A 14,127-nucleotide genomic window follows, 5' to 3' on the forward strand; every position below is an offset into this window, starting at 1 on the left:
AAAGGAATTTTTAAAAATAATTTTTAAATTTTTAAAAATGTTTATTTGAGAGAGAGAGAGAGAGCAGGGGAGGGCAGAGAGAGAGGGAGACACAGAATCCAAAGCAGGCTCCAGGCTCTGAGCTGTCAGCACAGAGCTGGACGTGGGGCTCAAACCTACGAACTGTGAGATCATGACCTGAGCCAAAGTCAGATGCTTAACTGACTGAGCCACCCAGCCGCCCATCATGTTATAACGTTCTTGCCTTGGACCTCATTTCTCCAAGGAGAAATGTCTATTCCCATTTTTGTTTACTGCTACTCATGTGTTGTTGCTTTTAGGCCCTCTTCATGGACCGAGGTAGAAAAGAATTCTAAGTATGCACGTGTATACGAATATTGATTTCTATATCCATTTATATTATTATTGTTGTTACTATTATTAGTTATTTTCTCCATGACTTCATACCGCTGTCATGAAAATTAATCCAACATCACAGGACTCATTACTTGCCTCCCCTTTCCAAGCTTTCAACTTCCTCATGCAACAGTGAGAAACTTGGTTTCTATGATCTTTGGTATTCTTCCGCCCTTATCCCATCCCAGAATACACAGGAAGTAGTTGCAGAATTGCCGTTGTGTATTTCTGATAGCATAAAACCTCATACTACAATTCATTTCTTTATATTTTTCTTTTTCTTTCCATTGTGTAGACAGTACAAAAATAGTGCTTACAAGTTATATCGGTTAGGGTTATTTTTATACTCTCTACTGAGTGTCGTTATGTTATTGATTCCTAATAGAGTTAGGTTCATTTGATTCTGTACATAATCCATTTTAGAGTTTTCTCCCAATCCCTATGCTTTTAATATATAAAACATTAGCACAGTTTCTGAAGTCAAAATTGTATAAGATGTATATTCAGAGAAGGATGATTCTCCCATCCCCAGCCCCTCTTTCCAGTTTCTACCTTCCCCCTGAAGGTAATAAATCTCACTGCTAGTTTCCCATTTAACTATTCTGTATTTCTCTTTTACAAAACTAAGATGACATGTGTATGTTTTTGTATTTGCCCGTTTTCTTACATAAATAGTATACTCTATCTCCCCTTTTGCATTTTGCTTTTTTCACTTGATGATACATGGTGGAAATCGCTCCATCTTAGTTCATAGAGAACTTTCTTCTTGTCGATAGTTTCATGGTACTCCATTATGTGGATATTCTATAGTACATGCAATTAATCTCTTTTGTCAGGGCACGTAGGTTGCTTCAAATATATTTGCAATGACAAACGATTCTCACACAAGTAACCTTATTCATACATATTTTTGTTTTATCAGAGGTTTATTATCCAAGGTAGATTTTGAGGGGGGGGGGCTGCTGGGCTAAAATGTAAATTCATTTGCCATTTTGATCAGTATTGCCAAATTCCTCTCTATAACTACTGTACCAGCTGGCGTGCCCACCACTCATATATGAGGATGCCTATGTCCCATAGCCTTGCCACAGTGCCATGTGAAGCTTTTAAAACTTTGCCAATCTCTGTTTGCAACAACATGGATGGATCTAGAGGGTATCACGCTAAGTGAGATGAGTCACTTGCAGAAAGATGAATACCATATGATTTCGCTCACGTGTGGAATTTAAGAAACAAAACAAATGAACAAAGAAAAAAGGTAAACAGAAAAGGCAGACATTTAAGTATAGAGAATAAACTGCTGCTTGCCAGAGGGGAGAGGGGAGGGGCGATGGGTGAAATCGATGAAAGGGATTAAGGGTACACTCATGGCGATGAACTCTGAGTAATGTATAGACCTGTTGAATCATTATGTTGTACACCTGAAATTCACATAAAACTGTATGCTAACTGTCCTTGAATCAAATCAATAAATGAAAAAATAATAAAATAAAATAAATTTTGCCAATCTGATAAATAAAAAATGGTATCAGTGTTATTAATTTTGCATTTCTCTTACAATGATTGAAATTAGGCACTGCCATATATTTAAGGACCGTATATATAAATGTGTATATATAATTCAAGTATTTACAAATGTTTGAAAATATAGTAAAAAAATTCACCAATGGCCTGCTCATATCTTTAGCTCAGTTTTTTTTTTTTTTTTTTTTTGCCCTGTAAAGTGTTGGATCTTTTTACCTCAGTTTTATTTATTTATTTTTTTTTAAGTTCATTTATTTATTTTGAAAGAGAGAGAGAGAGACAGAGGGAGAGTGGGCGGGGGAAGGGCAGAGAGAGAGGGAGAGAGAGAATCCCGAGCAGGCTCCGCACTGTCAGCACAGACCCCGATGTGGGGCCTTGAACTCACGAACCATGAAATCATGACCTGAGCAGAAACCAGGAGCTGGACACCCAAACGACTGAGCTCCCCAGGCACCCCTTTTTATCTCAGTATTTAATAAGTCGTTATATATTAGGAATATTAGCCCTTTATCGATGATATGCGTTGCAAATATTTTGTCTGCGTTTGTTACTTGTTTTGGAACCTTTCTACTGGTGCTTTTGCCATGTAGTATTGTAATTATTATTATGCAAAAATATCAATCTTCTGCTTTACTAGATCTGAATTTTGGGTCATAGTTAAAAATCTTTTCCATACCTAGGTTACAGATGAATTAACTTTTTCTTTTATTTCTTTTTAACGTTTATTCATTTTTGAGAGACAAAGACAGAGCGTGAGTGGGGGAGAGGTAGAGAGACAGAGAGGGAGACACAGAATCTGAAGCAGGCTCCAGGCTCCGAGCTGCCAGCACACAGCCTGATGCGGGGCTCGAACTCACTAACCGTGAGATCATGACCTGAGCCAAAGTGGGACGCCTAACTGACTGAGCTACCCAGGTGCCCCTAACTTTTTCTTTTCTTATACTACTTGTATTCTTTCATTTTTAAATTTTATTTTATGTTTTATATATATGTGTAGATATATATTTGTATATGTGTAATATATATGTATATATATACATACCTATGTAGTTTATTATCAAGTTAGCTAACATACAGGGCATACAGTGTGCTCTTGGTTTTGGGGATCGATTCCTGTGATTCATCATTTCAGTTTTAAAAATTAGATTTCTGATCCATTTAGGATTTGTTTTTGTATTTGGCATGTGGCAAAATCTAATTTTATCTTTTTCCACATGGCTGTATAGTTAGCCAAACTGTTTCCAGGTGATTTGGAATGACACTTTTATCATATATTACATATCCATTTAAACTAGAATCTATTTCAGATTTTCTACTGTATTCCACTTGTTTTTCCATGTATGGTCCAATGATACATTTTTTTTTTTTAATTTTTTTTCAACATTTATTTATTTTGGGGACAGAGAGAGACAGAGCATGAACGGGGGAGGGGCAGAGAGAGAGGGAGACACAGAATCGGAAGCAGGCTTCAGGCTCCGAGCCATCAGCCCAGAGCCCGATGCGGGGCTCGAACTCCCGGACCGCGAGATCGTGACCTGGCTGAAGTCGGACGCTTAACCGACTGCGCCACCCAGGCGCCCTGATACATTTTTTATAAAGGCTTTATAATGTGCTTCAATATCTCCTAGTGCTAGTTCTCCTTACACGTGTAATTTTCTAAATGAACTTTAATATTAACTTATCTAATTCCATAAAGAAAAGCTTCTTGTGGGGCAGCCGGGTCTGTTAAGCCTCTGACTGTGGCACAAGTGACGATTTCCCGGTTTGTGAGTTCAAGCTTCGCTTCGGGCTCTCTGGGGCTGTGAGCACAAAGCCTGCTTCAGATCCTCTGTCCTCTTCTCTCTGCCCCTCCCCCCCTCACAAGATAAATAAATAAACACGAAAACAAAGTTTCTTGTAAGATACGCATCCAAAAGACTCAAACATAAGACGTGAACCTGGAAAACCCCTGGAAGAAAGCATAGGGGAAAATCTACATGACATTGGTCTGGGCACTGCTTTTAGGGATATGACACCCAAAGCACAGGCTACGACCAAGTAAACAACACAAAGAAGCTTCTACACAGCAAAAGAAGCCATCACAGAGTGAAAAGGCAAGCTTTGAAAGGGGAGAGAATGTTTGCAACTTATATATCTGATAAAGGGTTAATCTCCAAAATGCATAAAGAATCTTACAACTCAAATAAAAACAACAAACAAACAAAAAAAAAAACCCATAATAATCCAATTAAAAAATGGACAAAGCGCTTAAGTAAACATTTCTCCAAACATATATACAGATGGATCATCTGCACATGAAAACAGGCTCAACATCACTCATCATCAGAAAAATGCAGATCAAAACCACACCGAGCTAGCACCCCACACCTGTCAGGATGGTCAATCAAAACGACAAGAAATAATAACAAGTATTGGCGAGGATGTGGAGAAAACGGAACCCTCACTCCTGATGGGTGGAAGCACAATACGGTGCAGCTGCTGTGGGAAACACTGTGAGAGATCCTCAAAAATTAAAGACAGAACTATCACCTGATACAACCATCTCACTTCTGGGTATTGTCCAAAAGAACTGAAACCAGGATCTTGAAGAGATATCAACACTCCTGCGTTCACGGACGCACCCTTCACAGTACCCAGGATGCGGAAACAACCCGAATGTCCACCAACAGATGAATGAAAAAAGAAAATGTCATATATGGGTGCGCAGTGGAATACAGTGTAGCCTTAAAAAAGGGGGAAATTCTGCAATATGAGACAGCACGGATAAACCTTGAGGACATTAGGCTAAGTGCAAGCAACCAGTCACAGAAAGACAAATACTGCCTGAGTCCATTTTATTTGAGGTATCTGAAATAGTCAAATTCATACAATCAAAGAGTAGAGTGGGGGTGCTCGGGTGGCTCAGTCGGTTAAGCGTCCGACTTCGGCTCGGGTCATGATCTCACAGTTCGTGGGTTGGAGCCCCACGTCGGGCTCTGTGCTGACAGCTCAGAGCCTGGAGCCTGCTTCGGATTGTGTTTTTTCCGTTCTCTCTGCCTTTCCCTCACTCATGTTCTGTCTCTCTCTCTCCCTCAAAAATAAATAAGCATGAAAAAAAAAAAAGTAGAATGGTGGTGGCCAAGAGATTGAGGGAACGGAAAATGGGAACTTATCAACAGGGATAAAGTTTCAGTCAAACAAAATGAATAAGCTCTAGATATCTGCTGCACGTCATCGAACCTGTAGTCAATAATAACATATATACACTTAAAAATTTGTTAAGAGGGTAGATCTTATGTTAAACGCTTTTATGACAACATACCATTTTTTAAAAAAAAAATTAAAAATCTCATCATTTTTATCGGAATAGAATTAATTGATAAATTATTTTAGGAAGAACAAATAGATAGGCTTCCATAGCTTGGCTATTGGAAATAACGCTGCAGTAAACATAGGGGTGCACGTATCTTTAATTTAGTGGGGTTTTTTTTTCCTTTGGATAAATGCCCAGTAGTGGAATTATTGGCTCCTATGGTATTTCTATTTTTGATGTTTTTAGGAACTTCCATACTGTTTTACACAGTGGGTGTACCAGTTTACATTCCGACCAACAGTGAGTGAAGGTTCCTTTTTTCCACGTCCTCACCAATACTTGTTATTTGTTGTCTTTTTGATTCCAGCCATTCTGACTGTTGCAAGGTGATGTCACATTCTGGTTTTGCTTTGCGTTTTCTCTGATGATCAGTGATGTTGAGCATCTTTTCATGTACCTGCTAAGTATCTGTATGCCTTCTTTGAAAAAAAAAATGTCTATTCAGGTCCTCTGCCCATTGTAATTGGATTCTTCCACTTGGGAAATTACCTATTTTCTATTGTTCTGAATTGACTTGCATACAAACCTACAAAGTTATCTCATGATTTAAAAAGGCATTTTGGGGGCGTCTGGGTGGCGCAGTCGGTTAAGCGTCCGACTTCAGCCAGGTCACGATCTCGCGGTCCGTGAGTTCGAGCCCCGTGTCGGGCTCTGGGCTGATGGCTCGGAGCCTGGAGCCTGTTTCCGATTCTGTGTCTCCCTCTCTCTCTGCCCCTCCCCCGTTCATGCTCTGTCTCTCTCTGTCCCAAAAATAAATAAACGTTGAAAAAAAAAATTTAAAAAGGCATTTTGTTTCAGGGCGCCTGGGTGGCTCAGTCGGTTAAGCAGCCGACTTCAGCTCAGGTCATGATCTCGCGGTCCGTGAGTTCGAGCCCCGCGTCAGGCTCTGTGCTGACAGCTCAGAGCCTGGAGCCTGTTTCCGATTCTGTGTCTCCCTCTCGCTGACCCTCCCCTGTTCATGCTCTGTCTCTCTCTGTCTCAAAAATAAATAAAACGTTAAAAAAAATGTTTTTAAAAAAGGAATTTTGTTTCATTTGTTAATCACCTTATCATATCGTACTTTATAAATTTATGCTTTCTTCCCTTTTTAAAGTTAGATGATGATTTTCTATTTTGTTTAAAAAATTTTTTCTAAACCAAGATTTCGATTTATTAATTAGGTGTATTGTTTTCTATTCTCATTCAATTTCTGCTTTTCTCTTTAGTTTTTTTTCTTCTTTGTGCTTTCTTTTGGCTTACTTCATATATATATATTTTAAGTTTATTTATTTACATTTGAGAGAGAGAATGAGAGAGAGGACCAGCAGAGGAGGGGCAGAGAGAGAGGGAGACAGGATTTGAAGTGGGCTCTGTGGTGACAGCACAGAGCCCGACGCGGGGCTTCAACTCACGGACCGCGAGATCACGACCTGAGCGGAAGTCGGACGCTTAACCTACTGAGCCACCCAGGGGCCCCTATAGGTTTTTTTTTTTTTTTTTTTTTTAAGGTTGCTTGCTGGGAATTTAATTCATTTGTATGCTTTTATTTTTACTGATAAATGTGATTAGGGCTATGAATTTTCCACTGATCACTGCTTTAAGTATATTGTATAGTTTTTATATGCATTGTTTATGCTATCATATTGTATAGATTTTTTTTTTTTTTTTAAATTTTTTTTTCAACGTTTATTTATTTTTGGGACAGAGAGAGACAGAGCATGAACGGGGGAGGGGCAGAGAGAGAGGGAGACACAGAATCGGAAACAGGCTCCAGGCTCCGAGCCATCAGCCCAGAGCCCGACGCGGGGCTCGAACTCACGGACCACGAGATCATGACCTGGCTGAAGACGGACGCTTAACCGACTGCGCCACCCAGGCGCCCCTCATATTGTATAGATTTTTATATGCAGTGTTTATGCTATCATATTTCTAGAGAAATCTGTAATGTCAGTTTGCATGCCTCCTTTTGATGAAGAGTTTTTTTTTTTTTAATATTTATTTATTTTTGAGACAGGGAGAGACAGCATGAACGGGGGAGGGAGTCACAGAATCTGAAACAGGCTCCAGGCTCTGAGCTGTCAGCACAGAGCCTGACGCGGGGCTTGAACTTACAGACTGCGAGATCATGACCTGAGCCGAAGTCGGATGCTTAACTGACTGAGCCACCCAGGTGCCCCGATGAAGAGTTGTTTAAAAGTTTGCTGTAACATCAACATGAAATGGTCTTTAAACTTTTGTTAATATTTTTTAATATTGCCTTCTTAGCAGAAAGTACTTTTTGTGATATTTTTACTGCTTTAATATTTTCTTTGTGGCCTAATATTTTATCGATTTTTGTGAGTGTTCCATGTGTATTTATGAAGAAAGTATACTCTCTTTCAATAAGGTTATGAAAATAGAACTTTAAGTTTCAAGTTCAACATACTTCCGTAAGAGCTATATATGCTTTTTATTTTTTGGTCCGGTCTTTGTTATGCTGAATGTGATATGTTCAAATCTCCCATTAGCAGAAGGTATTCATAAAGGTCTCCTTCCATGTTCTTTCATTTTGCCTTATAAAAAGTATTTCTGTGTCATTGGTGGTGTAGATATGCTTAACTGCTATATCTGTATTGTTAATTATGGTTTTTATTATAAATAAGCATCCTTTTTTACTTGTACTGTTTTTTCATTTGAAATTTACTTTCTTAGGCATCAAATCATGATTTCTGTTTTCATACTGCTTCCATTTGCTTGGTACACTTTTCTCATTCCTTTATTTATTTAATTAATTAATTAATTAATTAATTTATTTTTTTAACGTTTATTTATTTTTTTTGGGACAGAGAGAGACAGAGCATGAACGGGGGAGGGGCAGAGAGAGAGGGAAACACAGAATCAGAAACAGGGTCCAGGCTCTGAGCCATCAGCCCAGAGCCCGATGCGGGGCTCGAACTCACGGACGGCGAGATCGTGACCTGGCTGAAGTCGGACGCTTAACTGACTGCGCCACCCAGGCGCCCCATCATTCCTTTATTTTTAACCATTATAAATCACTGGGTTTTAAGAGTTTCTCATGTATACAGAATATAGTTGGGTTTTCCTTTTTAAGTCAAAGTAAAAATTTTTCATTCTTTTTTTTTTTTTTTTTCAACGTTTATTTATTTTTGGGACAGAGAGAGACAGAGCATGAATGGGTGAGGGGCAGAGAGAGAGGGAGACACAGAATCGGAAACAGGCTCCAGGCTCTGAGTCATCAGCCCAGAGCCTGACGCGGGGCTCGAACTCACGGACCGCGAGATCGTGACCTGGCTGAAGTCGGACGCTTAACCGACTGCGCCACCCAGGCGCCCCTAAAATTTTTCATTCTTAATTGTCTTTTAGGTTCATTCAAGTTTGTTGCTGTTACTGATATATTTGTTTTCCTGTCATAATGTTGAGAGCGTGATGTTATATTTTCTTGGGTTTCTTCCTCCAGTTGATTTTTTTTTTCTTTCTCACTAATTATATTTCTTTTGATGTTTTGGGAAGTTTTTGCTTGTTTGTTTTAGTGGTTAACTTTAATATCACATTTATTTATTTATTTATTTATTTATCTATTTATTAAATGCTTATTTATTTTTGCCAGAAAGAGAGAGAAAGAGAGAGACTGACCGTGAGTGGGGGAGGGGCAGAGAGAGAGGGAGACACAGAATTCGAAGCAGGTTCCAGGCTCTGAGCTGTCCACACAGAGCCCAATGTGGGAGTCGGACTCGCAAACTGTGAGATCATGACCTGACCCGAAGTCAGTCGCTTAACCGACCCCTACCCAGGCACCCCTTTAATATCACATTTATATCATGTTTTCTTTGTATCATGTTCAATGCCCTTAAACCACTGTTTTCTTATTAACTCTGTTAATTTTTGGTTTGCCAATTTTTTTTTCAAATTTTTATTTAAATTCTAGTTAATTAACATATAGTGTAGTATTGACTTCAGGTATAGAATTTAGCAATTCATCACTTACGTATAACACCCAGTGCTCATGCCAACAAGTGCCCCCCTTAATGCCCATCACACCCATGTAACCCGTCCCCCCCGACCTCCCCTCCAGCATCCCTTAGTTTGTTCTCTATAGTTAAGGGTCTGTTTTATGGTTTGCCTCTCCCTTTTCTTCCCCCATGTTGATCTTTTTTTTTTTCTTCTTAAATTCCACGTATGACTGAAATCATATGGTATTTGTCTTTCTCTGACTGACGTATTTCACTTAGCATAATACACTGTAGCTCCACCCGCTGGCTTGCCAATTTTTCTTAAGAAAGAGAGACGGCACAAGTGAGCAAGAGGCAGAGAGAGAAGAAGGGAGAGAGAGAGAGAGAGAGAGAGGGAGGGAGGGAGGGAGGGAGGGAAGGAGAGAAAGAGAAAGAGGAGCGGGGCTCACCAGGGACTCATGTTTTTACCCAAAGCGGGGCTCGAACTCACCCAAAGCAGGGCATGAGTTCACTTGATGTGGGACTTACCAACGGTGAGAGCATGACCTGAGTCCAAGTCAGATGCTTAACCACGGAGCCACCAGGCGCCCTGCCAATTTTTTTATGGTATCATTTAACTCCCACCTTTTGTGTATAGAAAAATCAATAAAATTATTTTACTTTCCTCTTCCTCTTTCCCTTTCTATTCTCTTCCTAAATTTAATTGCATTTTTAAAAAATTTTTTTAGATTAAATAACATATAATATGTATTGTGTAACCTATAACAGTGCTCTTCTGCCCTTATATCACCTTTATTCTTGTCTTCACTCTAAAATTACTCATATTGGGGCGCCTGGGTGGCGCAGTCGGTTAAGCGTCCGACTTCAGCCAGGTCACGATCTCGCGGTCCGTGAGTTCGAGCCCCGCGTCGGGCTCTGGGCTGACGGCCCGGAGCCTGGAGCCTGTTTCCGATTCTGTGTCTCCCTCTCTCTCTGCCCCTCGCCCGTTCATGCTCTGTCTCTCTCTGTCCCAAAAATAAATAGACGTTGAAAAAAAAATTAAAAAAAAAATAAATAAAATTACTCATATTAAATTTTCCCAGTCATTCCTTGGTTAGTTGAATGTCATCCACCATTTATTTTGTTTTTTTAATTTTTTAACTTTTATTTGTTTTTGAGAGAGAGAGAGACAGAGCATGAGCAGGGGAGGGGCAGAGAGAGGGGGAGACACAGAACCCGAAGCAGGCTCCAGGCTCTGAGCTGTCAGCACAGAGCCCGACGTGGGGCTCGAACCCACAAACTGGGAGATCGTGACCTGAGCTGAAGTTGGACGCTTAGCCGACTGAGCCACCTGGGTGTCCCCACCATTTAATTTCTTAAGCACGGCTTATGGGTTCAGAACTCTCTGAGTTTAACATAGTTTTGAACTTTTTATAGCCTCGATGGCTAGCATGTCTGGATGTAAAACTCTTCATTTCAAACTTTGAGTATATTTTTTCTGTTTTTTTTATTTTAAGGTATACTTTATATACAGTAAAATTCACCCTTTTAAAATTGCACACAAGGATTTATAGTTTTTCAAATTTTGAGTGTATATATATGATATTTGAGTGTATATATATATGATATTATATATCATATATATGATATTATATTTATATTGTATAATAAAAAATATATATTATAGATTATAGATGTATATATGTAAAAATTTAAATTATATATGTATATGTAATTATATATTTGTAATTTATGTATATATGTATATAAATTATATGTGTATATACAATTATATATATGCATATATGTATATGTGTGTGTATATATATATATGTATATGTATATATATATCTGTACAATACACACCACTACCAGACCAAGATATACCAAATAAAGACTCCTTTTCAGTCATCCTCCCACTTTCAGTCCCTGGAAACTAGTGATCTGTTCTCTCTCTTTATAGATTTGCCTTTGAAAAAACATCTTACAAATGGTTGGCTTTTTGAAAAATATTGCTTCACTATTCCTTTGCTTTGTTGTTTTTGTTACTTGTGAGGTCAGTCTCGTTCTTGTGCTCCTATAGATCATTCCTTATTTTTACCTGGAATCCCTGAGGATATTTTCTTTATGTTTAAAATTAAAAAAATAGAATAATCATATGATCCAGTCACTCCACTACTGGGTATGTAACCAGAGAAAATGAAAACACTAATTCAAAAACATATATGCGTCCCTGTGGTTACTGCAGCATTATTTACAATAGCCAAGATATGGAAGCAACCCAAGTGCCCATCGATAGATAAATGAAGAAAGAAAATGTGGCCTATGGATACTATGGAGTATTACTCAGCCATAAAAGAGAATGAAATCTTGTAATTTGCAACAATACGATGGACCTAGAAAGTATAATGCTAATTGACGTCCGTCAGAAAGTCAAATACCATATGATTTCACTCATATGTGGAATTTAAGAAACAAAACAAATTAAAAGAGACAAATTAAAAAAAAACCAACAGACTCTTCAATACAGAGAACAAGCTGGTATTTGCCAGAGGGGAAGTGTGGGGGGGGGATGAGTGAAATAGATGAAGGGCAGTAAGAGTGCTATTATCCTGATGAGCTTTGAGGAACATAGAATTGTTCAATCATTATATTGTACACCTGAAACTCACATAACTAATATAACACTAGTTACACTGTATGCAACACTATAACACTAGTCACTAATACACCTGAAACTAATATAACTAATATAACACGGTATGTTAATTACACTTGAATAAAAATACAAAATATGAAATGCATAGGGTAAAGAGACGGCACAACATGAAAAGGAAACATTAAAAACCTCTCTAAAATCAATATCATGAAAACTTTAAATGCCTGGATTTTATTGCGATGATGTGACCTGGCACTTACGTAATTAGTCATTAATTTGTTAGCCCCTACCGCCTTGTCAAAACATAAATTATAGACTCCATGAAGACGAATGGCTGTTATTGAGTATTTAATATGTGCCAAGCACTTAGTTGGCCAACATTTAAAAAGATCACTTCCAATATATTTATGAAAGACGATGAGTCTCTTTTTCCTTCTTTGTATAAGAGATGATACCAGGTCTGTGTACTGCCCAGAACATAGGGGGGAGAACAGGTTTCTGCCACCGTCCCATTCTGTACATTGCAAGGCAACTGTCATTGTTAACAACTGGAGACGGGGCAATAGAGCATCTCTGGATGATTTTAATATACCACAAAATGTCTGTTTTGCTTTGTGAAGGCTCTGCTACGGATTTATTTCATGAATATGGTGCACACATCCAATTCTTCCGTCATGCAGTTTGCTCTTGTCTTCATTTTCCAAATGATACGAGTGGAATCATTAACCGTATGGGTGTTTACCGCGATACCTGGCGCAGATTTACGATCTAATCTGAGGTTTTTCAAAACTAATAAAAGTGTACTTACCATAAAGGATTGCCAGCAGAGACAACGGCATGACAAGTAGTCCCACTAGCATATCAGCAATGGCTAGGGACATTAAGAAGTAATTGGTGGCATTGTGCAGTTTCTTTTCCAAGCTTACTGCCATGATAACGAGAATGTTGCCACCTATCGTCAAGATGATTATTATGACGATGGAAAGTGCTGGCCAGTTTTGTACCCCGTCTGGGAATTTGAAGCGTCCACCATCGGAGGTATTGAAAATGTCAGTTACTAGAGCTGCAACAGGGCTCACAGAAATATCAAATTGCCAAACCAGTAGGCCAATGAGGTGCACACTGAAAATGAAGAAAAAAAAAATCGTCAGGTTCACATTGTATTGCTTATATGCAATAAATTGCTTATGCAAAACAACTACTTTGCCTTCAAGAGTCATTACCATCATCAATATTTCCGGTCTCTTAATTAAATCTCAGTATTTCTTCTTTCTATCCAAGGATATTTTTATTGAGAGCTCATTATGAGTCAAGCACTTAACTTATGGACATATAAATATATAATCTCGTTGGGTCTCACACAACAACTTCGTGGGGTCAGTATTGGTTTGTACCCATCATGTAGCCGAGGAGACTGAGGTTCAGAGAGGTTAAGTGACTTTCTCCAGCCAATATGGGCCACTAGGTGGCAGGGGCAGGGTCCATATTCAGGTGTCACTGATTTCAAAGCCTGTGTTTTAAACATCTGCTCTATACAAGCAATATAAAGCCAAAGTATTGTTTGATTTCCTGTAATGGTCTGTTTTTATATGTTTTAAATAGTAATTTCTTCTAGATGTTTTCTGAGACAAATGACAACAGAAGGAAAGGAGATTGTCCTTTAAGTATCCAGGACTGTGACAAGAAAATTGAACATTGCCTTTTGAAATGAAAAGCTAAGAAGGAATAAATTGTCCTCAGACAAACTTCAGGCAAGATGTTGGAAGAGGGAGAGTGGGTTTTGGCAACCCAAGAGAGTTCTTTCTAGAACTCTTCTTACCTTCTCCCAGCTGCAGAGTGACTTTATGCGGGTCCATACATATTAATAAACTTTCCTTCTGTCTAACACTCTCCTCATTTCTGTCTTATGTTTTCTGGGCCCTGTTCCAGGCTAGAAAATGATTGATTTGTGGTGATGACCAGTTCCTACGGGTTTGCTGCTTTTCCTGTGCTGGATACAAAATCTCCTCGGTCATTTAAAATGTGCATTTCTCATGACCGTGGTTTTGCAGATTCTGCTAGTAGGAATGTCAGGCCGGGTGGCAAACTAATGCAACAGAGATGGACGTGGTTATGTTTCGCTCACCCCAATTTAACTTCCCCCAGGAGTGATATGAGATTTATGGAGGTTCCATACATCACGTGCCCTCTCAAAGGGTACATCCCTAAAGGATCGAATAAAACTAACGTTTATTTTCATGAATACAATAGACAAGAAAGACAAGCATATTCAATATTTCTTGCTTAAA

The 14,127-nt window shown here is 38.8% G+C and overlaps 1 protein-coding gene across 2 annotated transcripts in view; it reads right to left on the bottom strand.

Annotated features, from left to right (window-relative positions):
* HTR2C (5-hydroxytryptamine receptor 2C) overlaps positions 1 to 14,127 on the bottom strand; it is a 294,529-nt gene that overhangs the window by 143,110 nt on the left and 137,292 nt on the right. For both annotated transcript variants that reach the window (XM_040468377.1, XM_040468378.1), the window contains exon 4: positions 12,648 to 12,961. In XM_040468377.1, coding sequence (XP_040324311.1) covers positions 12,648 to 12,961 — 314 coding nt within the window. The remainder of the gene's footprint in view (positions 1 to 12,647; positions 12,962 to 14,127) is intronic.

Source organism: Herpailurus yagouaroundi, unplaced genomic scaffold (genome assembly GCF_014898765.1).
Source record: "Herpailurus yagouaroundi ecotype Mexico unplaced genomic scaffold, PumYag 67700, whole genome shotgun sequence".
NCBI classification, from domain to species: domain Eukaryota; kingdom Metazoa; phylum Chordata; class Mammalia; order Carnivora; family Felidae; genus Herpailurus; species Herpailurus yagouaroundi.